At 71.4% G+C, this 22,648-nt stretch overlaps 1 protein-coding gene across 1 annotated transcript in view; it reads right to left on the reverse strand.

The window, feature by feature from the left end:
• The window catches only part of ADAMTS7 (ADAM metallopeptidase with thrombospondin type 1 motif 7), a 26,625-nt gene continuing 3,977 nt past the window's right edge, over positions 1 to 22,648 (reverse strand). Inside the window, 25 exon segments of the mRNA XM_037511391.2 lie at positions 1 to 554; positions 1,882 to 2,044; positions 2,445 to 2,591; positions 2,661 to 2,834; positions 3,023 to 3,175; positions 3,698 to 3,967; positions 4,054 to 4,202; positions 4,205 to 4,943; positions 5,161 to 5,374; positions 5,628 to 5,754; positions 6,371 to 6,512; positions 6,662 to 6,906; positions 7,252 to 7,372; positions 7,869 to 8,002; positions 8,116 to 8,285; positions 8,433 to 8,578; positions 8,666 to 8,758; positions 9,234 to 9,378; positions 9,678 to 9,821; positions 10,310 to 10,459; positions 10,851 to 10,975; positions 11,192 to 11,275; positions 12,018 to 12,184; positions 12,855 to 13,020; positions 13,214 to 13,566. Of these exon segments, the coding sequence (XP_037367288.2) occupies positions 1 to 554; positions 1,882 to 2,044; positions 2,445 to 2,591; positions 2,661 to 2,834; positions 3,023 to 3,175; positions 3,698 to 3,967; positions 4,054 to 4,202; positions 4,205 to 4,943; positions 5,161 to 5,374; positions 5,628 to 5,754; positions 6,371 to 6,512; positions 6,662 to 6,906; positions 7,252 to 7,372; positions 7,869 to 8,002; positions 8,116 to 8,285; positions 8,433 to 8,578; positions 8,666 to 8,758; positions 9,234 to 9,378; positions 9,678 to 9,821; positions 10,310 to 10,459; positions 10,851 to 10,975; positions 11,192 to 11,275; positions 12,018 to 12,184; positions 12,855 to 13,020; positions 13,214 to 13,566 (5,075 nt within the window).

A 22,648-nucleotide genomic window follows, 5' to 3' on the forward strand; every position in this document is an offset into this window, starting at 1 on the left:
TCACTCATGCATATGACAAGGACGATGCTGGGGCTCCAGGGGTGCGCCCAAGCCCACCCTCGCCATCCAGCCCCGCACAGGCCAAGCTGCCGCTGCAGGGTGCGAGGGCAGCCCTACGGCGGCGTCTGAGGACCTAGGGGCCTGGGTTGTGCAGGGGGCACCGAGGCTCAGCAGGGCCTGCAGAGGTTGTCCTGCCCTCATGCCACCCCCGCAGCCCACCCTCGTGACCCCCAAATCCAAGGAGCCGAGGCACACTTTGCAAGGTAGATCATGTTTACACGTGCCGCGGCGACGTGCTTCACGGGGGGAGGGGTGGCGGCTGCGGAGGGAAAGCACCATCTGGGCCAGGGCCGGCTCCCTGCGGTGTGCTGGGCACCCAGGCCCATGCGCGATCAGTCTGTGCGGGCGTGGGGGCAGGGTCCGTGGCGGGCGGGGCGCCCTGGCCAGGCGGGGGCAGGAGCGGCAGCACTGGGCGCGGATGGTGGGCAGCTGGCAGCGGCCCAGCAGGCGCAGCATCTCGCAGAAGCCGAAGGCCAAGCGGTCCCGCTCGCAGTCTGGCGGGCAGGTGGGGGTCAGGGCTGGGCCGGGCACGGAAGGGCCCCGCCCCGTGCCCTGGGGTTCCCTCGGGCTGTGGTCCTGGGAGCACCGGCAGCTACCGCCAGGCCCGACTGGCTCTGCAAGCTCCCTGGCCTGCCCCGGCCAGCCTGCCAGGACTGCCAGAGGAGGCCCGAGGCCACAGCAACCGCCCCGCCACCCCACGCAGGCTGCATCCCAGGTCAGGATGAGGTCGGGGCTGAGCCGGGCGGCAGAGCCTGTGGGGCCTGTCTGGGCGGCAGGCGCGCTATGTCCTGGTCAGCTGTACTAGGCAGTGGCTGGCTCCCAGCCTCCTGGCCTCGGCCTCTGTGCCCGCAACTCCCCTCACTGGGCCCTGTGAGGGTGGGCGTGGGGGACAGCCGCAGCCCCCCCACCAGCTCTGGGTGGCAGACCCTCCCCCACGCTGGGCCCGCGACCTCGCTGGCCCCAGCCCCTCAAAGGCCAGGGCACAGTATCCACTGCCCGCTGCCCGCAGGGCCAGTACAGGGTCCTAGATGTCCCGCCACAAACCACCCACACACCCAGAGACGCCAGGCCTCAGAGTCTGAGCCCCCCACTGCCACCGCGATCCCCACCCAGCGCCGACCCCACCCTTTCCCCACCTGGCCCCGAGTGAGGCCAGCCAGGGCCGCGGGGCGACAGGCCCCACGGGGTGTGGCGGCAGCAGCCAAGAGACGCCTGCGGAGGCCGAAGCCGTGCCTGCTCGTGGCTGCCAAGGGCCAGCACGGGGAGGCGGGCAGTACAAGGCCAAACCCCAGGCTGGGCGTGTGAGGCAGGCGCTCTGCGGCTGGGGGCTCCGCAGAGAGATGGGCCAGGAGGGCAGCCCCGCCCCCCAGGGTTGGGGGCAGTGGATGTGCGGGAGGCAGAGGCCGGAGGGGGCAGGCGCCGAGGCTGCACAGCTGCGGGGCCAAGTGAGGCCAGCGGCTTGCCCCGCGGGCTGCGGAAGCACCCCTGTGTGCACACGTGCCCCGTGCGTGAGTGGCCGCCTCTGGCTGGGCCCCTCCCCGCCAGGACCCCGGGGCCAGGCCTCGGGCGCTCCAGCCGGATGGACACAGCTCGTCGGAGACAGGCCTGGCCTCGTTGGGGCACCGAAGGGAAAAAGCTTGCTCGAACCCACGTGGCAACTTGGGGGCCGGGTGCTGCCTTGCGGCAGAGCCCCAAGGCCTGCGGGGGCCCGTTGGCTCTGAACTGGTGCATCCTGTGCTGATAACCAGCCCACGGGGCTGTGGGCAACCCCCACTCCCCACTGGCTGCTGCCTCCCCTCCCCCAGCGGGGCGGGCACTCACGGGCAGGCGCAGGGGGCTGGCAGTCCTGGGTTCCACATGGCCGCGCACTATCCGGCCCGGCCTCGTGGCCGCACTGGCCGCTGTCCTCCTCGGGCAGCCCCGTCTGGGAGTTGATACAACTGACCAGGCGCCGCTGGACACCACCGCCGCAGGCAGTTGAGCACTGTGGGAAGTGGGGTGAGTGTCCCGTCTGTCCCTGCGCCAGGGAGTGGGCACCCAGACTCCAGAGAGCCACCCCCACCCGCTGCCCCACTCGGTGCCCTGAGGGTCCGTACCAACCCCAGCTCTTGGGGGCCGAGCAGAGGGCCTGAGGGGAGCAGGACAGGCGGAGGGGGAGGCCCCCTGGCCGGGCTGGTGTGCTCAGAAACACCCCAAGGGAGCTCTTCCCGTGCTCCTTCACCTAGCCCTGCCCCCAGCCCCGCCAGCAGTGGGGACAGCGGAGCCATGCCCGCCTCAGGACTGCCCGCGGGACTGACCCCTCCAGGCCCCGTCCCGGGCCTTGCACAGTCTGGGGGGTCATGGCCGCCCTGGGGCTGCAGGGAACCCCCAGGAGCCGCGCTCACCTGGCCCCAGGGCCCCACCACCCACTGGGCGCAGGGCTGGGTGTTGCAGGGCCTCGTGCCGTTGGGCCGCAGCGCCTCCTCGCAGAGCCCGGGCTCCGGGCAGGTCACCAGCCGCTGCTGCTCGCCGCCGCCACAGGCCTCAGAGCACTGGAGGGGGCAGGGTCAGGCCGGCCAGGGCAGGGCCCCCAGCCCGTCCCACCTGGACCCCAGGCTCACCTCCCTCCAGGCAGAGGTGTACCAGCCGAGGCAGGGCTGGGCCCCGCAGGGCCGGCGGGTCGGGGGCTGGGCAGGCCCCGGCTGGCAGTGGAAGGGCCGCAGAGGCCGGAGGTCACGCGTGTCCACGCACTGCACGTCCCGCACGGAGAAGCCTCCCCCGCAGCTGCGGGAGCACTGGCCAGAGACGCGCATGCGCGTGGGCCCCGGAGCACAGGCTGCCTCGCCCGCCTGCCCCCACTCCCCTGCAGGGCCCGGGCCACCGGAGCGCAGAGGGGCGAGGGCCACCGCGCTGGGAAGCAGAGTTAGGGTGCCTCGGGGGGGGGCAGGCACAAGGGCAGGGCAAGCTGGCAGGGCCCACGCACCTTGCTCCAGCTGCCCGCCAGCCAGGTGGCGCAGGGCCGCAGGTGGCAGCGGCGGGCAGGCTGGGGGCGGCTGGCAGGGGTGCAGTCTTCCTCCCGGCCGGAGCTGCAGCGCACGGGCCTCCAGGCGGCGCCCAGGCCGCAGGTGGTGGAGCACTGGGGGGCAGGGGGCTGTGAGGCTGGTGGCCTCCGGGAGACTGGGGGGCATTGCCGCCCTGCCCTGGGGGCCACAGCAGGCCCCCCCACCGCCCGCCAGGCCCGTGGCTCCCAGACGGTCGGAGGACGTCTCTTCACGGCCGCCCCCCAAGTTGGGTTGAACAGCCCATTTCTCCCACCCAGACGAGCTGGGGAGCTCCTGCGTCAGGACCCCGTGCTGTCTGGGCGTGCGCCTGGCCCTGAGCGAGCTGCCCGCATGCCCACACGGCTCCAGGGACACAGGCAGGGGGCTCCACCCAGTCTCGCCAAGAGGACACCGAGGCCAACGGGCACTGGGTGACCGCGCAGCTGCAGTGTTCCGAGTCCTGACCAGAACCCCCTAACCCTGCACCCCACTCCCAGGAGGCAGGACACACAGGCTGGTCTCTGTACTCACCTGTGCTGGGGGGGACGGTCTGTGGCCCTGCTCAGGCCCCCCGCCACCCCACGGGCATCCCACCCACCAGCGCCCCCCACACTTGCCTCACTCCAGTTGCCAACTTCCCAGCTGGCGTTCCCGGCAGGCGGCAGGCCGGTGGAGGGCTCCCCCTCAGCCAGGACGGGGGCCCAAGGCCAGGCCTCGGGGGCTCTGCTGCTGTGGGCCGGATGAGGATAAGCAGGGTGGGCAGCGGCACGGAGCCGGGGGACGCTGCGGGGCCCCAAGGCCCCGGGCTCCGGGTGGCCGCCAGAGGTGGGCGCACAGTGCCAGCCGGGAGGAGAGGCCCTGGCGCCCCCGGGGTCCACAGGCCGGGAGGGTCAGCTGGCAGAGTGGTGGTGGGGGAGGGGGTAGCACCCCCCACGGGGGGCTGCAGTTCACGCTCCAGCGGCCCCCAAGGTACAGCCCCGGGAGTCCCCGGCTCCACTGGGTCAAGCCTGGGGGTTGAGGGAGCCGCGCCCCTGGAAAACAGCGGGGCTGTGGGGCTGGGCCTTGGGGGCAGGGGCGACACGCCGGGGCCGGGGGCTTCCTCCTCATCCTCAGAAACCTCGTTGGTCTCCTCCCACCGGGGAGCGGGAGGGCCGCTCTCGCGGCCCTCGGCCCCCCGGAACGCAGAGTGGGTCCCGGGGCAGCAGGCAACTCCGTCCCGCCCTCAGAGGTGGGGGGCCGGAGCAAGCCGGGGAGCCCAAGGCCTGGGGCCCCTGTGGGGGCTCCCTGCTCAATTACAAAGGTCACAGAGTTCACCGGGGCTGGCTCCGGGGTCGGGAGTGGGGAGGGGTCAGGCTGGCGGGGCCGAGGGGCAGGGTACGTGCCCCGGGCCCCCTGGTCCTCGGTCCCTGGAGGCGCGCTGGCTGGCGCAGGCCTGCTGGGGGGCGGGGGCGTCTGGCCCCCCGTGCCCGCCTCGTCGGGGCTGGGCTGCCCGAGGGCCCCGTAGGACAGGTCCTCGTGGAAGGTGATGAAGTTGTAGTCGTAGTAGAAGTCGTCCACGAGCACGGGCCCCGGCAGGCCCGGCCGGGGGGCCTCGTCGATGGCATTGTCCTCGGGGGCCGGCGCGGGGGCCGGCGGGCGGGGGGGCGGCAGGCGGGGGATGAAGTCCACCTCGTTGAAGAGCTCGTGGCTGTAGGAGCCGCTGCCGGAGCCTTCGGGGCCCAGCACGCCCGGGACCCGCGGGCAGGGTGGCAGGGGGCAGGCGGCCTCACCGGCTGGCCGCTGGGCCTCCTCGCAGGGGACGCTGCTGTCGTTGGTGCAGAGCACGGTTCGGTGCCGAGTGCCTGCCCCGCAGGTGGCTGAGCACTGCGGGCACGGGAGGCTCAGGCCGGGAAGCTGAGTGGGCACCCTGCTCCCAACACGCCAGCGCCCCCACCTCACCCGCCCTGCCCTATCTGCCCCCCAAGACCGCGGTCCGTGGCAACACCTGGCCGGGGCAGCCCCCAGGTTCTGGGCAGGAGCAGGACCCGGGATGCCCCGTCTGGCCGGCCCCACCTCCCCGCATCCTTCCACCCCAACGCACCTGAGACCAGTTCCCCACGGCCCAGGTGGCCGGACAGGGCACGTGGTGGTTGCAGGGGGTCTCGGCGGGGGGTGGGGGCAGGTGCTGGCAGGCGGGCAGCTGCAGGGCGCGCTGTTCATGTGGGCCCACGCCGCGGACGCACAGCACGGCGCGCCGGGACAGGCCCCCAGGCCCGCAGGAGCGGGAGCATGGCTGCCACTCTCCAGCCCACCACCTGCGTCGGAGGGCGGGCACGTGGCGGGGGCGGCACCGGCTCTGGGTGCCCAGCCCGTGCCCCGCCACCCCGCCCTGGTCTGTCTGCGGGCGAGGACCGCAGATGAGGGAGCAGGCCCATCGGGCCAGCCAGAGGCGCCTGGGCCTGGGTCCGCCTGAGGGGCTGAGAACTGGTGCTGGGGCCATCAGCTGGTGGGGCGGGGGGTGGCCAGGTGGGGGTTCGGAGCAGCCAGGGCAGTGCCCGGCAGGCCCACCTGGCGGGGCAGGGCTCCTCGCTGCACTTCCGCTGGCGGTCCTCGGGCCGGCCCAGGGGGTCACAGTGCCCGTCGTCCACGGGGCCCGCCTGCTGACTCATGCAGTGGACGCTCTGCCTCTGTGTACCTGGGGGGCCACGTGCTCAGCCTGTGGGCACTGGAAGCCCTGCCCTCAGCACCGCCAGGCCCTCGCTGCCCAAAGCCCTCCACACTGCCTGCTGACCCTCCAGGTCCTCGGCTTCCGCCCCAGCTCAGGCTGAGTGGGCGGGACCAGCCCAGGCCTCCTCCCGGCGGAAGAGCTGCTCTGAGCCGGCCCAGCTGCTCTGAGCCTCAGCGTCGGCCCCTGCAACAGGGCACAGGTGGGCACAGGTGCTGACCGGCTGGGGCCTGCAAACCCCACCTCGCCACACCCACCTCGGCCCTGCTCAGACGGTGGGGGACAGACCCCAGCCGTGCTGCGGCCTCCCACCGCCAGAACTGCTTTTTGCTCAAGTCACGGTGGTTCCTGCTGGAAACCCCCTGCTGCAGTGAGGTGATGGGAACGTGGGCAGGGGCAGGGCACCCGGGACACAGAAGGGCAAAGGGACACGGACGCTGGGGTGGCAGGTGCCCGCCTCCCAGGAGGGGCTGGAAGTTGGGGCGCAGGCGGGACAGGCTCTGGGGGACCAGGCGGCCTGCTGCAGCAGGAGACGCAGCCCAGGGATTGCCGTCGGGCTCAGGGCGCCGTGAGCCGTCGTCCTCACCTGAGCCACAGGTGACCGTGCACGCGGTCCAGGGGCCAAAATGCCAGGAGAACACGGGCAGCTGGTCCTGGCCGGGCGCTGCGGCTGCCCTGTGGATGGTGTACTCGTAGCGCACGCCAGGGTTGCGCTCCTGGAACAGGAGCTGGGGGGCAGGGGCGTGAGCACAGGGGCCGGCCATCCCCCACCTGCCTCCGGGCTAAGCTGAGCCCGATGGGGAATCAGAGGCAGAAGGAAGTGACCACCCAGCACCCAGGTGCCCCCCACCCCCCGCGCCCCCGCACAGGTGGGCACCTGGATCCACACGGGCCGGAGAGTGGGGCCCCGGGACGTGAGGTTCTCCCAGTTGCCGGCGCGCCTGTAGGTGAAGGTGGCCCCCGCCACCAGGTAGTCCCCGGCCCACTGGATGGTCCAGCCGCCGTTGAGGAAGTGCTCCTCAGGGTCCTCGCCCCGCAGCGCCAGGAAGTTGGCGGCCTCGGCCACCTCCTCGATGCGGATGTCGCGGGCGCCCGCCGGGATCAGCGCCACATCCACGTAGCCTGCGGGCAGGGCGGGGTATGCACAGATGGCGGGGCGGCTGCCTCACCCCTGCCCACCGCAGCGTCAGCGTCCACCCCAGCTGCTGGCCAGCTGTGCCTTGTTCGCCCACCCCAGGGCGCCCCTCCTGGGGCCTCTGCCATTAAGGCTGCGCTGCCCCCCACCCCCATGGGACGGAGCAGACCCAGGCCCCAGGTTCTGCTGGGTCTGACCCAGCTTGCTCCGCCTGCCCTGCATTGCCCGGCCCAGGGCCCTGAGGGGTCAGGGGGCTCTGGGGGGCATGGCCTGCTCCTGGTCCAAGCCACCTGCGGCTCCCTGTGCTATCTCCAGCCCCTGGGGCACCATACCCAGCCCCTCGGCCTCCTGGAAGGTGGCTGTGACCGTGTGGCAGCTTGAGCCGTTCCCGCGGCACACGCCACAGCGGTCCTCCTCGGCCCCCGAGTCGATCTGGAAGTCACAGCCCACGCTCTGCAACACAGGGGGGCAGCGTGAGCCCTGCCCGCGCCGACGCACCCCGTGGGCCCCTCCCCGCCTTTCCTCAGCCCCGAGAGAGGGAGTCAGGCACCAGGTGGGCAGGAAGTGGGCCCCTGGTGCCCAGTGTGGACAACTGGTCCCAGGAAAAGGAGTCGGAACCCAGGATCCCCGCTGACTACCCTGAGCCAGGCCCCTGGGCCCTGGCCTCCGTCCCTGGAAACCCCGATAGCCTTGGACGCAGGCCATGGCTGCAGGGGTCAGGGTGGGGGAGCCGGAACTGCCTGCAGACCCCAGCTCCAGCGCCTCACTCAGCCCTGCTCCTGGACACACCCCGGGCAGGTCCAGACTGTGGGGTGGGGCACAGGCAGGGCTGGGGCTGTGAGGGGGCCAGGCCGGCCAAGGGCTTCACTGGCCTCGCTGGAAGGCCCAATGGCACAACTGAGGAGGTGGCCAGAGGGTCCAGGAGGGACACGGAGGCCCCGCCGCTCACCTTGCAGATGCCGTTGATGCAGAGGTCGCGGCTGGCCTGGCCCTGGTAGCAGGGCGTGCCGTCCACCACGGCGTCCCGCAGCTTCTCGGCGAAGTGCGTGCTGGTGGGCTGGCAGTGCAGCTCGCAGGGGTTTTCTGGGGCCGGGGGAGGGGCTGTGAGGGGGTGGGGCCCTGGCCCGGGCCCCAGCAGGGGTGTGTGCGGCGACGGGTGGGGCGGGCAGGGCCGCAGTGTCCCTGGGGGCGCTCACCGTCGTTGGCCACGGGCACCCACGTGTGCAGCTGGCCCTGGTACAGCATGGTGTCGAAGCGGCTGCACTGGACGTGGCGGAAGGAGGGGTGGCCGGGGGGGCAGGCCTGCAGGCTGCAGAGCCGGAAGCGCTTCCTCTCGCCCACGCAGTACCTGCCCTTGTACTTGGGCCTGGGGGACGGCGCCCCGAGACTGAGGTGGGGGGGCCAGGCGAAGCCACTCCCACGGGTGCTGGCAACCCCGGGGTGGGGGTGCCGGGCTCCCGGGACCCCACACACCCCACCCCCACAGCCCTCCCGAACGGGCGCGGGCACTCACGGGGGCTGCGTGCACTGCCGCTCCGCGCTCTGCACCCCTGCGCCGCAGCTCCGCGAGCACACGGACCAGGCGCTCCAGCCCGACCAGCCCCCGTCCACCGCCGCGGGCCGGAAGCCCACCGGGACGCACTCCCCGTTCAGACACCACTGCGGAGAGGGGGCCGCCCACAGTCAGTCACGCTGGCCGCCCCGACCGAGGAGGCCCCGCGGACACAGCACAGGCCCACGCCCCACCTTGCTCTCCCCACACCGGGTGCCGTCCACGGCGGCGTCCAGCTTGGAGTGGCAGGTGGTCCCCACGGAGCACCAGAGGGTGTGGCAGACATTCTGTGGGGAAAGACAGGCTCGCCCCTGGCACCATCCAAGGGTCCCGGTGCCCAGCTGGGACTGGCACGCAGGAGCCTTGTCCTCACTGTGCTGTGTGAGGGGTGCCAGGGCTGGGCCGGGCTCAGCTGACTGCTCCTGGGCCTCTGGCCACCCTCTACTCGCCTGCCCCGGCCACACCAGAGACCCCGGTACCGGGCACAGGGTCTCTGCAGCCCAGAGGCGACACTCAGGCCCCCTCCTGACCCTAGAGCCGGCAGGTGGGTTCAGACCAGGGGCCTGCCAGGCCTCTCCACAGGCCGCAGGGCATCTCTCAGTGTCTCTTGGGGGGGCCAGGCTGCTGGTGAGGGGACCCCTCAGTGTCCACTCGTGATTATGCTGGCGTCCACGTCCCTCACGCCCCCGCCCTCCATGCTCACAGCCCAGACCCCCGCAGCCGCAGCCCCCGCACAGCGCTCCCCACGGCCGCGCCGCTCACGTCCATGTCCCGGCAGAAGGCCGAGTAGGGCCCGTACTGCAGGCGGCACTGGTGGCCCACGTCGTACAGGACCCCGGGCGGCACGGAGGGGAAGTCGATGACGTCCTTGGCAGGAGGGTCGTCCAGGCACTGGCCCCACCCTCGGCTGCAGAGAGGACAGGGCCCAGGCCTGAGAGACCGCAGGGGGAGGGGAAGTCTACGAGGGTGGGGGGCGGGGCAGCTGGCGCCTGGCCGTGGGGGCACGCCAGGCCTCAGGCAGCTGCTTGGCGGGGCACTGAGCAGGGCACGGAGGGGCCCGGCTCCTTCACCCAGGACAGAGATAGGGCAGGCGCCGCCAGACGGGGTGGGGCGGGGGGCCGGGGGAGGCGGGTCCTGCTCCCGCCTGCCCAAGCCTCGGCCCTGCCCAGCCCGCCCGCGCCCTCCCCAGCCCGGGGCAGGGCTCACTCGAGGAACCTGGTGATGTACTGGCGGCTGCAGCGGGACCAGGTGAGGGGCGCCGCGTCGTACAGGAGCTGTGGAGACATGATGAAAGGCCGTTTCCCAACGGGCTGGCAGTCATTGCCGCTTCCGTCGTGCTGAATGCCAAAGCTGCGCGAGAGCAAGGCCGGGGCGGTGAGCGGGGAGGCGCCCAGCCCGGGCCTGCCTGGATGCCCTCCCCGCAGCCGGACCGAGGACCGAGGGTGGGGTGGCTGGCATGTGGGCAGCCGGAGGGTCCGGAGCCCTTCCCGGCCGGCCGAGGTGTGGGCGCCGTCCCAGCTGGGGTCAGGGAGGCCCGGGGTGCTGATGCCAGGAGCCCCCCGCAGAGGCCACCGGCCAGCCCCCCCGGCCTCGGGTCACAGAGCAGTGGGGGCCAGGAGTCCACAGTGCAAGCAGAGGGGCCCCACGGCCACTTTCCAGCTCCCCGCCCCCGCGGCCGCAGCCGGTCCAGCCCCAGGGGGGGTGGACACCGGGTGGACCCCTCCTGTCTGCCGCAGCAGCAACCTGGTGCGCGGGGACAGAGCAGACAGGGCGTGGCCAGTCCTCGCCCAGAACTCTGTGGTCCATGGCCGCTGCCTGGGCCCGGGGGAGGCGGGTACCTGTGCCCGAGCTCGTGGGCCACGGTGAAGGCCAGGGGCAGGCCCGAGTCCTCATTCACGCTGCAGCTGCGGAGCGGCTGGCACATGCCCGCCACGTGGGACAGGCCCAGGGTCTCGCAGGGCTGGTTCACGGCCGCACACAGGTCCTTCCTGCAAGGCAGAAGCGGCCTCAGGCTGCCCGCGGGCCCTGCCCACCCGGGAGAGGGCTCGAGGCTTGGCCGCTGTCCAGGCCCGGGACAGCCCCTGCCCTGGCTCGGCCAGCGCCCCAACTCTGGCCTGGGGAGTGGCAGCCAGCCGGGGCCCGCAAGCCAGCAGCAGGGGGAACCCCAGCGGGAAACAGGCGACTCCCCCCAGGGCCTCCGCACCAGAGTGGGTGCTACGTGTGGTCACACACTGTCATCACGGAGGCGGGGGCCGCAGCTGTCCTGCCCTCACAGCTGCTCCCAGACCCCCACGGGTGCGCAGGGCACGGGGCCAGGCCTGCGCGGGCCGGGTGAGCAGCAGGCTCCGACGTCCCCGCCCACCCGCCGCCGCCGCGTACCGGGTAAGCAGGATGGCCGTGTCGTGGTGCAGCGGGTGGGCGTCCCCCCGCATGTTGATGCTCTTCTGCCACTTGCAGAAGCTGCGCAGGGTGTGGTCTGCGTGGTGCGTGACCTTTAGGCCCTCCTGGGGGCAGAGAGCAGGCGTGTGAGCCCGCTGACCGAAAGGCCGCCCCATTTGCACACCCCGGGGCCCAGGCCGCTGGGCCAGGGGTCTGGTCCCGCCCGCAGCGTGACATTCCTCCCGGCGGCACCTCCGGGCGGGCACCAGATGGGCAGCGGGTGGGCGTCAGGCCGAGGGGCCCCCGCTGGGGCAGCCGGGGGCAGGGCGGGCCCGTCTCACCTCCTCATCCTCCAGCAGCACCAGCCGGACGATGGTGACGTGGATGGGGTTCCCGATGCTGGGATCGTGGAAGAGGCCGGCCACCTGCCGAGACAGGGGGTCAGGCTGCCCCGCCCCCGCCTGCCCCCTGAAGCTGCAGGGGACCTTCCCATGGGACCCCACCCAGCCCCTCCCAGGTCTGGAGCCCCATCTCAGGCGCTGACCCCACCACACCGCTGCCCAGCTCCCTGGCCAGTCCAGGCCCTCGGTGCCCGCTCAGCCCTGGCCGGGGCGGCCTGCCACCCGGGGAGGCGAGATGTCTAGTGGGCCTGGAAGGGCGAGGGGCCAGGGCGGGGTCTCCTGGGCTCTGCCAGCCCATCTGGCCGGGCTGGCTGGACCCCGCGCAGCCCCAGGAGGAAGGCCGCCCGCGACGGAAGCCATCTGCTCCTTCAAAGCCCCCCAGACCGCGAAGCTACTGGCTGCAGGCCCCGCAGCCCCGAGGGCAGTGGGCCCCAGAGCAGAGGCCAGTCCCTCTTCCAGAAGCCACAGAAGCCGGGGGTCTACTGGCCCCCTCTGCTGACCTCTCCATCCCACCACCACCACTGCCCTGTCCTTGACCAGCATCTTGTCTGGCCACTGCGGGGGTCCCCTGCAGCCAGCATCCGGGTCCCTGACACACCGGGGGCCCTAAACCTCCTGCGGAAGCTCCCAAGGGCCGGCAGGCTCCCAGGGGCCTCTCCCACCCCACACCACGGCCCCTCTGAGGCCAGCTGGGTGGCGCTGGGCAGCACCCCAGAGTGCCACCACCACCGCCCCGGGCCAGACCTCCCTCGCCTGCCACCCTCACCATATTCATGACGGTCAGCACGTAGCTCTCCACTTGCGGCTGCCCATGGTACTCCACCATCTTGGCGTCGGCCACCACCAGGGTCTCCACCCACTTCTCCTTGCTGACAGAGCGCTGCTGCCGCCGCTGCTGCCACTGCTCTCGCCGGGGCTCGGGCTCCAGGGACTCTGTGGGCCCAGGCAGGGCTCAGTTGCCAGCGGCCAGTCACGCACCTCGGGGCTCTCCTGGGCACGCGCTGGAGCCCCAGGAGCAGTGGCCGGCCTCCTGGGCTGGCACTGCCGTGTGGAAGTGGTCACAGCTAGTGGCCCAACCAGACCCCGGTGGTCAGGCAGAGGGTCTCGTGTGGGCATGCGTGGTCCCGCCCGGACGTGGCTGAGACGCGCCTGACTGACCTTGTGGGCTCCCCTGCCCACAGATCAGGAGGGGCAGATGATGAAGCTGGAGAAACTGAGGCAAGAAGAAGCCTCTGTGCCAACCTGTGCCAGCAAAGTCCCTGAGCTGTGGGCAGCTAACCAGGGAGGTGCCAGGGACGCTGCCCCCAACCCACTGCCCCAAGGACGACTCTGACCTGCTGGGGGTGGAAGTGGTTTCCACTAGCTGCCCCCACTGGTCCGGCCTCTGGAGGGGCAGGGAGAGGTGGGGGTGGGGTGGGGTCAGCCAGAGGGGCTGGTCTAAGGGAGCCTGTGCGTCAGGCCCACATGTGCCTGGAGGCACCGGCTGCCAGGGTGTCCGTAGGTCTGTCTGTGCCAGACCATCCAAGGGAGGCAGGCATGGGAGTGCCGAGAGAGGCTTCTAGAAAGGCCACCCATTGCCCCCAAGGTGCAGCAGAAGGGATACCTTGCACCCCGCAGGTGCCTGGGGGCCTGGAGCCCCCCCATTCCAGCCGCGGGTCCGGGGCCTGGCGTCTGTACACCACGTGGGGCTGGGCGCGGCCGGGCCGGGCCGGGGCACCCTCCAGGGGCTCGATGAAGTAGTCCTGGTCCGAGAGCCTGAACATGCCTTTCTGGGGCAGGCGGCAGGGTTCACGTGAGCAGGACTGGGGTGACGCAGCTACCCAGCCAAGCCCTCCTGCTTCCACTGCGGCTGAGCCCGAGCACCCCTGCCCGGGCTCTCCACTTTCCCCTGCCTGGAACTGTCTGCCCTGGCGTCCAGCCAGAGGCATCCAGGCTGACCGGCAGCCCCTTGGTTGCACTCACCAGGCCGTCGCAGGCACTGATGGCCGCCGGGCCGCCCTCCAGCTCGGGGTCCCGCACGTGGCCCAGCAGGTGGCAGGCGGGGGCTTGGGTGTGGACGAGCGTGCGCCCCAGGCCGCCGCGCCGCCGCGTCTCCCTCACGAAGCCGGGCGCCAGCAGGTGCGCGTTGGCGCTCAGGTTGAAGCGCAGCGTGCGGCCGTGGAACAGCAACTCGTAGAAGGCGGGCGCGGCCCGGGGCGCCGACACTGCCCTCTTGCGCAGCGCGCGCGGCCACAGCTCGTAGGACAGGAAGGCGCCCCCGGCGTCCACGCGCACCGGGTGCACGATATCCCGCGCGCCCCAGCCGGGGGCCGGCCCTGCGGGGACCAGAGCAGGAGGCGCTGGGGCCGCCGCTCGCCCTCCTGCGCCTTCCTCGGCTTGTCCCGGAGAGTCGCTGCTCTCACCTCAGGCTGCCGCTCCGGCCGCCCGCCCTCCCCCTCTGCCGCAGGGCCCTGCAGGGCTGGGGCCGCCCTGGCGAGGCTGTCACAGCCTCCCAAGTCCTCCCACTGCCCCGGCCCCCTGCGGTCCCTGAGACAAGCCACAGACGCCTCTGCCTGGAACCTTATTTCACCTACCTGCAGCTGCAAGCAAGCAAAAATATTTTATCTTTTTAATTTGGTAGCAAAAGCGCAGCTGTTCACTCCCTCGCCGCGTTGCTGATACTCATAGTGGACGGAAACGCGACGCCCACCTAGAAGCGGGGCCAGCTGGAGCTGTGGCCGACCCGTCCTCACCTCTCCCACCCCGGTCACTGGACGCTCCGGTAAGCCCGTGCCCCAGAGGCTGCAGACCCGGGCCAGGGCCTGGCGAGAGCCAGGGAGGCTCAGGGCAGGGGAGCCTGGCAGAGCACCCCACAGCCGGTGCCGAACCGAGGCTGGACCCAGCCCCCCAAGGGCCTCCCCTGACCACCAGCCCTCCGTGGCCGCCCTGAGGCCTCGACCTCGCGCTGGCACAGTGGGGGCCGGACTCCAGGCATCAAGCTCCCCTGGCCACTCGCGCCAGTCTCCAAAGGGGCCCGGGGCCGCACGTCAGTCAGCCCAGCCCTGGGGCGGAGGAGCCCGCGGCGGCCCCTCTGGCCCGGTCTCCCTCTGCGCAGTCTGAGGCTTCTCCAGCCCAGGCCCCACCTGACCGCGGGGAATGCCCAGCTCCCGGGACCCTGGCTGCTCATGGCCCGACCCCAGCCCCCGGCCTAGGGGCGCCCGCCGGGGGTGGAAGGGAAGCCGAGCCCGCTCTCCCTGTCTGCGGGCCACGCTGCGTGAGGCGCCCGCCACGGCAGCGCTGCTGACGTCCCGCGCCCAGCAGGCCCGCAGTGTCGAGACCCCGGGCCCAGGCAGGCGGCCCCGCGTCCGCTGAGTGGCCCTGGCGAGACTTCTGCCCCCGTTTCAGGAGCGAGGGCCTTCCAGGCAGCTTGGGTGAGTGTTTGCTGACAACAAACCCCAGGTGCAGCCCCACTGAGCCAGCTTCTCCGGGAAAAGGGGCAGGGAAGGGGGTCCAGACGCCCGAGGGGGCCCGGAGCCCCGGGGCCTGGGCCGTTCCTGGACTCTGAACACCCGTGGGTGCCTGGCCCACTCAGACCCGGGTTCTGGGGCTCAGAATCCACGTTTCCTGGGTTCTTCCAAACCTTCCGGGGACTCTGACGCGGACAGCTCAGGGGCAGGTTTGCCAGCCAGGGCTGCACCCTGGGGCTTTGCGCTAAGGCCGCTTGGGGTTGGGGCGGCACGGCCACGGCCACAGACCTGGTTTTCGCTTGTCACTTGCTGATTGGGGGGGTTGTCTTGGCTGGCACAGTATTGGAACATGTTAAATCACTTGTCGATATTTAAGTCACGTGATCTTGTAAAACACCTGCACATTCGGCTTTCCTTGAGGCCTTCCCGCCCCCCACCAGGCCTGCCTCCCGCCTGGCAGAGACCTCCGGCCTCGCAGGGCCCGGTAGGAAGGGCCTGGTCCCCCGTCTGAGTCTCCACCGCTCCCTATTGTCTTCCCAGCAGCAGGGAGGCCTGACACTGCCGGCGCCAGGCCCGCCCCGCGAGCCCCCCCAGTGCTGGGAGTCAGAACTCTGCGGCCGAGGGCGGCGCTGTCCCTTTGGCACGGTGTTCACCCTCATTTCCGGACAAGACCCCGAGTGACAAGGCAGGCCTTCCGCGGACCGCAGCGAGGCCAGGTGACACGCACGCCTCCTCCGGGGCTGCCTCGCGTGCCTTGCACACACACGTGCACACAGGCGGGGGCGCAGTGCTGTGCAGAGGACGAGGGAGCCCCGCGTGTGACACTTCCCCGGGCCAGCTGTGACCGCTGGGCTCCGCGGGCAGCGCCGGCGGGCAGGGTCAGGCTGGTCTCGGGAGCTCCGGGCTGGCCAGGGGGAGGGGCTCTGAGTGCAGCAGGCAGGGCTCCTCCAGGACGGGAGGCCGGACGCGCGCCCTGCAGGGGCCAGCCACACGGGGAGGCGCCCGCTGGCCCCTGGACCCCTGGCCTGTCCGGCTCACCTGGCGTCAAGAGACCATGCGTGGAGCGGGCGCTGCTGGCAGAGGCGCCCCCCTCGCGGCTCCCAGCCCGGGCTCCCCCAGAGCCGGGAGGTGGGCGCTGCCCCACAGGGCCGCCCTGGGTCCCGGGACGGCCCTCCCCAGGGTCCCGGCGGGGAGGCAGGCCCAGGGCCGCGCTGCCTCCAGCTCTGGCCGCCCCCGCAGCGGGGCGCGGGGGCGAGAGAGGCGAGAGCCGAGGGGCGCGAGGGGGCGCGAGGAGGCACTCGCGGGAGAGCCCGACCGTCCCGCGCGCCGAGGCCCGTCCGGTCCCGCCAGGCGGGGCTCGCTCGGCCTCGTCCTGGCCGCGAGTCCGCGGAGTCCCTCGGCCCGCGCGCCGCTTCCGGCGCCCGCCCGCCCGCCCCCCCTTGGGGACGCGCCCGGAGCGGCGCCCCGGCCCGGCCCCGCGTGGACAGCGCCGGCCCGGCCCACGCGCGCTCGCGGGGGGAGGAGCGGCAGGAAGTGCGAGCCGCGGGGTCCCCGCGCGCCCCCCGCCCCCCAGGCCCTCGCGGCGGCGGCCCGGAGCCCGGGGGGGGGGGGGGGGGCCAGGCGGGGCTCGCGGGGAGCGCGCGGCGTCCACGCCCTCGGGCCGCGCTGGGGGCGGGAGGTCCCGGACCCCACCCGGTGCCCCCAGCCCGGCGCGGGGGGGCGCGGGGGGGCGCGGGGGGCGCGGGGCGGGGGCGGCCACCCACCTGGAGCGGGCGCGAGGGCCCCGGGCGCCAGCGCGCACAGCAGCAGCAGCGGCGGCAGCAGGCGCCGGGCGGGCGCGGGCCCGGCGGGGGGCTGCGGGGCCGCGGGCCGCGGGGCATGGCCGGGTGGCCCCGCGCGCGCTCTCGCCCGTCCCGTCGGCTCGCGGCCCGGCCCGGCCCGGCCCGGCCCGGCTCAGCGCCTGCCCGGCCCGGACCCCGCCAGGCGCAGCGGCGCGCGGTCCGCGGGCAACAAAGGCTGCAGGGCCCGCCCCTCGGCGCGGCGGGAGACAGGCCGGGCGCAGGGAAAGGAGGAGGCGCGCCGGCCCCCGCCCCGCCCGCCCCGCCCCCGCCCCCGCCCCCGCCCCCGCCCCGGCCCCCCCAGGCTCGGCGGCCGGCGGGGCCCGCGGGCGGCCGGGACAGACGGGCCCGCGCGCGGCCGGGCAGCCACAGGCCGGCGGCCACCGCGCCCCGGCGGGACGCGCGCCCCGGGCAGCACCGGCCGGGCCCACGAGCCTGGGGCCGGGCCGGGCCGGGCCGGGCCGCGGCGACCCACGCCCGCGCGCCCACGGCCCCCGGGGCGCCCCCTGGCGGCAGAGCTGGGCCGGCCGCCCGGGCCGGGAGCGCGCGGGTCGCGAGCCTGGAATTCCCCGCCGGCCGCGCCGCCCGAGCTGGGGCCCCGCGAGGACCCCGTTCTCCCCCAGGCGTGCTCGCCGTTCCTGGTCTGCATGGAGGGTCAGCGGGCAGCCTGTGGCCACAGGCTCCCGGAGGGGGTGGCACTGGAAGCTTGGCACGACCACCCCAGCCTCAGTCCCAGGCCCTCTGCCCTTTGTGTCCCCTGCCTGGCTCTGCCACCCCCATGCTCCAGGGAGCCCCTCCAAGGGGTGCAGTCCCCCTCTGGCTCTGGGCCAGCCCCCCAGCTTCCTCCCTGGCAGCTGCGGCCTGTGGGGGCCCTGCCTCCCCGTTGTCAGCCTCCGAGCACGTTCCTCCTTCCAGGGAACCCCCTCCCGCACCCCAATCCCTGCCATCCTGGGGATCCACATAGCACAGTGCTGCCTCTCAGCTCCTTGACCCCAAGGAAGGCAGCCAGCCACCTGCTCTCTTGGCACTGCCCACTGTGTCGCCACTCTGAGCTCTGGGCCAGGCTTTTTCCCTTCGGAAGGCACAGAGGGGACAGGCTGCTCTGACCGTGCGCAGCCGTCACTGCACGGGCGGCTCCGTCCTGGGGAAGGCGGTGTCTCGCCCTCCCGCGGCTGGTTCTCCAGGGCAGCCCTGCTGGGCTCCTGGGATTTTGCAGGTTCCTGGAGGCTGGGGGGCTTTTGCACTGGGGGGCAGAGCCAGGGCCACTGCTGTGCCCCAGGGTGCCGGTCCCGCAGCGAGTGCCCCGCCGCAGACTCAGCAGCGCCGGCCCTGCAGAGCGGGCTTCCGAGGCGCACTGGAGGTGCGTCTAGCTAGGTGCCCTGGCGCTGCATTTACTCTGCGGGCCTCTCGCCGTTGCTCGGGGTTCCACTTTGGTTGTAGTTCCCAAGGGTCGGCGTGGGGTAACGTCCCAGACTTGCTGGATTGTGAGAAGTCACTCTTCCTTCCCAAACCTGACCCCCCTCTTCGTCCCCAGGGACCACAGCTATTTCCGTTTCTCATAAATTCTTCCAGAGAAGCTGCCGAGGGACACAGTCACAGGGCAGTGCGCACCCACTGCCAGCCCCACCCGCTGGGCGCCCCACGCACTGCCCTCCGGCCGCCGCTGTGGGAGGCCCCTGGGGAGCTGGGAGCAGGCAGCCAGCTCGGGCAGAGGCACTGGCTTTGCTCGCAGTGTGCCTGGGCGGCGGCAGCGCTCTGGGGCGGGTGGCTGCCCCCTATGCCTCTGGGAGGGGTGTGCTGGGCGCGCTGCCCAGCTGAGCGCATCCGGGCTGCAGCCTGGGGGCCGGAGCCTCTCCACGCAGCCACGACCTCGGTGGGCCACTAGCCCCCAAGTAAAGGTGTCATCTTTGGTGGGCCCCAACACCCCAGTCAATTGAAGAATTGCAAAAATAACTTAAATGTGAGCTTAGGGTACAGGTTGCTAAGCAAGGATGCCCGCCCCACCCCCCAAAAAAGAAAAGCAGGAAAGTAACTGGCCACGCGCTGGCCCCATTGAGACCTGCACACCACCCCCCAGCTGGGGCCTGCGGCACCGCTTGTCTTGCCCCCCATCGCCCAAGTGCTGCCTGAGAGTGGCCCGAATGTGCCCTGGGACTTGGGTCTTTGTCCCCACGGAGACACCAGCACTGCCTCTGCGGCGGCCTCCACCCTCCCAGCCCCAGGCAGGCGGGAGGGTGGGCGGAGACGGGAGGCTCAGGCGGCGGGCGCCCGGCCTGCGGCAGCCTTCATTCCCTGTGAACCTTGCCACATGGGGGACGCACCACCTCCTTTTACAACAAAGAAACTGTAGCGGGGGCTGAAGCCAAAGACAGTTACGGGGCGCCCCCTAGAGGGGGTGCTGGTGAGGACGGAGCCCCTGGGAAATGCTAAAAGGTATTGATTGCATTTTGGGGTGGAGACTCTGATAAGGAACACAGGGGGGCAGAAGCAGCCCCGGATTCCGTGTTGGGGACTCAGCGTTTTCAGATCCTCAGCGATTCCGGGGTCGGCCACTCCTGCCCCCGCAGCACCGATGTCCCAGGGGCTGGTGCAGCCGTCTCAGAGAGGGACAGTCCGAGGCTCCTCCTGAAACTGTCCCCGGTCCTGCTGCTGTCACGCCTAGCGGGGGTGGGGCGGCCCCGGTGAGGCTCCTGAGCCAGAGAGTGGCGGCTGCCGGGCCCTTCGGCTGCTCTCGGGCCCTTCGGCTGCTGCGGCTGCTGTCTAGAGCGTCGTGCGTCTGGGGCTGCGCAGGCGTCCCGCCAGCTCCGGGAGCGTCTCCTGTCGCGCCTCCTGCCGTCTCATGAGGTGGGTCTGGCCTGTGGTCTGGCTGCTGCGTGCTCCAGGCCACCGTGTGGGGAGACACCATCTTTAATGCTTTTTTGTGCAGAACTTTAAAACACCAGACACGGCTTCAGGGGAGGGAAGCAGCCATCTTGGCCTCAGTTACCCTTTGTTTTCCCTGGTTTGTTAAATAAACCCCATTGTTGTTGGTCTCAAACCTGGTCTCGCAATTGTGCGTGTGGGTGAAGAACTCAGACAGTGACCAGTCAGCTACTTGGGCGTGTCCTCGGCTGGTTTTAGTGCCCCTGCTGCCCGTACCAAAACCAGCAGAGAGGCCAGGGGCTGGCCAGAGGGCCCACATGATGGAGGCCAGGCCCTCGATGCTGGCAGGTTTCCTGCCCTCCACCCCCCGCCGCTGCGGCCAAGGACGGGGACTGTCCTCTGTGGCCCTGCTTCTGGAGTGGCCTCTGGGTCTGGCCAACGCCGGGGTGGCTGTCTCTGGACTCCCGCCCGTCAGTGCCAGCTGGCTTCCAAGGGGGCCGCTGGGGCCAGCCCCTTGCCTCCTGTGGCCACATGTGGCACCCTGGGGGCCGCCCATGAGGCCGGGGCTCTGGGCACTCGCTCGCCTGGGGGGCCAGACTGTCCTGGCCACTGCCTGCCTGACACTTTCCTCTGTGGTTCTCCTTTTCCGTTTTTGAAGATTTATTTATGTATGCATCCAAACGCTGGGGCGCAGGCCAGAGGTGTGGGGGAGGGGTGAGAGGATTTGTTATAGAGCAACCCCGATATTAAACGGGTTCCTGGCTGCTTAACCCCACCCTCAGGTCCCAGCCACCTTCCCTTTGGTGGGGATGGGATTTGGAGTTCCCAGTGTCTTTGGCTTTGGCCTGGGGTGGGGGTGGAGTCCACAAAGCCTGTATGGAATTTGCTTTGGGACATCCTTTTCCCCCTAACAGATTCACCAGAGACAGAGCAGGGAGCAGAACAGGCAGACTGACTGAAATACACTGCTGAGGGGAGCAGCGGGCAAACCAGGAGAGGTCTGCTGCGCCATGTGGGTAGCTCCCTGACCGGGGATCGAACTTGTGCTGCAGCGACTGTAGCGAGCTTCATAGGTTGCGTCTTAACCCCTTACGCCACCAGGAGGCCCTGTGGTTCTCCTTTTCCAGGTGATTGCCCTAGAGGTGCCCCCGCACGCACTGTCCAGATGGCGGGGCGGACCCTGCACTGCTTCTGGCTTTAGCCACACAGCGCTGGGCTCCTTCCGCCCGCTTTGGTCTTTTGTGTTTTATTAACTTCTGTAAAGAAAACACCCATCTCGACATTTAAAAAGCAGGCTTTGCGGGCAGCAGTGTTCTGGGCCAGGTCGGCGACTCTCCACTTTCTCTGGTCACCGGGTCATTTGCTCCTTTGCTCGCCAGCCAGTGTAGCCCGCGGGGGTGGACACGGCGCCGCCTGAAGACAGACGTGCCCCGTGGCCCAGCTCTGGGGCCTCGTGGGGGACGCCCCCACCCCAGCTGGGCCTGTGGAGCTGAGGGGGAGAGCAGTCTGGGGACCAGGGAGGAGCTGGCGCCTGAGGGGCCCAAGGTGGGTGCCCGCCCTGCAGGACTGTGGCCCCCGGTGGCCCTGTCACCCGGGAACCAGCAGATTTGAAACGGTGGACAGGGCCACAGGGCAGGAGGCGGACGGGAGGACGGGGCGGCTGTCCACCTGCCCTGGGAGACAGGAGCCACCTAAAAGCCCTCAAAGGTCAAAAGACCAAAAACCCAAACCGAGGGCTGTGGCAGCACAGCGCCCGCACTGCAGGGGCCTACGGCTGGAGACCAGTAACGGACGGTGCCCGATGGACAGGCCACATCTGTGGGCCTCCCCCACGCACGGCTGCGAGAGACCCCAGGAAAAAACAGCGGGTTCATCTTACAAACAGGACCTGAGGCGGGTGCAGACCCCAAGCCGTCCTGACCCTCCAGCCCAGGCACTGTCCCCAAGGCGGGGCCAGTGGGGCTCCTGGCCAGGGCTGACCCTGGAGGGCTGTTTCTGGGGGAGAGGGTGGGCAGCCGCTGTCCTGTGGTGGCAGTAGTCCCGGACCTCACCGCGGGGCACCAGGCCCGAGGCAGCAGGAGGCAGGAGGCCTGCTCCCCAGGGCAAGGTCCTGGGGGTCAGTGAGCACTGCTGCCTGTGCCTGGGGCGGCCCAGCAGCCTGCGGGGTACAGCTGACCTTGGGGTGGGTCTTGCCCGGCTGGCACAGTCTTGGCACTAAGAAGAGTTCCTTGCTCACATTGACGTTTCTCTTTAATTGAGGCTAGAAAGCAGCAGGGCCACCCCCAGGTCAGAGGGCGGGTCTGGCACTCGGCCTCCTGAGGCCGTGCAGTGCAGCACAGCAGCCGGGGTACAGGCTCTCAGCCACACGCAGACACGGGGGCTGCTCAGCACCTGCTATATGGCCCTGACAGCTTCTCCCAGGGGCTGGGGGTGCGCAGGGCTGGGGGGGGATGGAGGGGGCGCAGGAGGTCACGCCCTGCATGGCCCTTCCTACGACAGCCGGCATGCCAAGGCCTCTGACCTTGGCCACGTTGGCACCCCAGGCTCTGGCCTGCATCCAGGGCGTCGCCCCCACCCCACGCCCCGCCCTGCTGAGGGGTGGCTATGGAGCCCGGGAGCTGCCGTGACCAGGGCTGGCGCACAGGTCACCACGCTGAGGGCGGCTCACGCGCGCGCCAGCCTGGGGGTTGGGGGGCGGCTCCTCGTCAGCCGGAGAGTGAAGACTCTGGCCAGAGCCCCAGGCCCCGCTGCCGGCGCAGGGCCGTGGACTGTCCTCCAGGGGAAGCCGCGGGTGCTGCCACAGACATGACAGGCCCGGGGCCAAGGGCAGCCTGGACAGCCATAGCAGGTCTACGCCCCTAAGCCCGCGTTGTTCTTTTTCTTTTTGTAGGTGACTCACGTGCCATAAAATCCCCCCTTTTTGACGGAGCAATGTGCTGTGTGGTGTCCCGGGCCCTACAACGTTCCTTCCTCCTCCGCCCGGCCCTGGCGGCCTGCCCCGTCCTCCACCTCCACTCAAGGGCGGCCTGGACGTCCACACGGTGCCCGCCGCAGCGCGCCCAGCCCCACGCGTCCCGGGATCCCTGTGTGGCTGAACCACGGGCCGCGGTGCGGAGCGGCCGCTTGTGCCCGGGCAGCGCCGTCGCCTTGAGGCATCTAGAGATGTGTCCTGCCGCGGCCACCCTGTCGCCATGTGCAACGGCTTTGCCGCCGCGTCCACCAGTGCAGCCCTAGGCCCCGGTCTAAGCACT

This window comes from Talpa occidentalis, unplaced genomic scaffold (genome assembly GCF_014898055.3).
Source record: "Talpa occidentalis isolate TD23 unplaced genomic scaffold, MPIMG_talOcc4v2.1 talOcc4.14, whole genome shotgun sequence".
Lineage (NCBI taxonomy): Eukaryota > Metazoa > Chordata > Mammalia > Eulipotyphla > Talpidae > Talpa > Talpa occidentalis.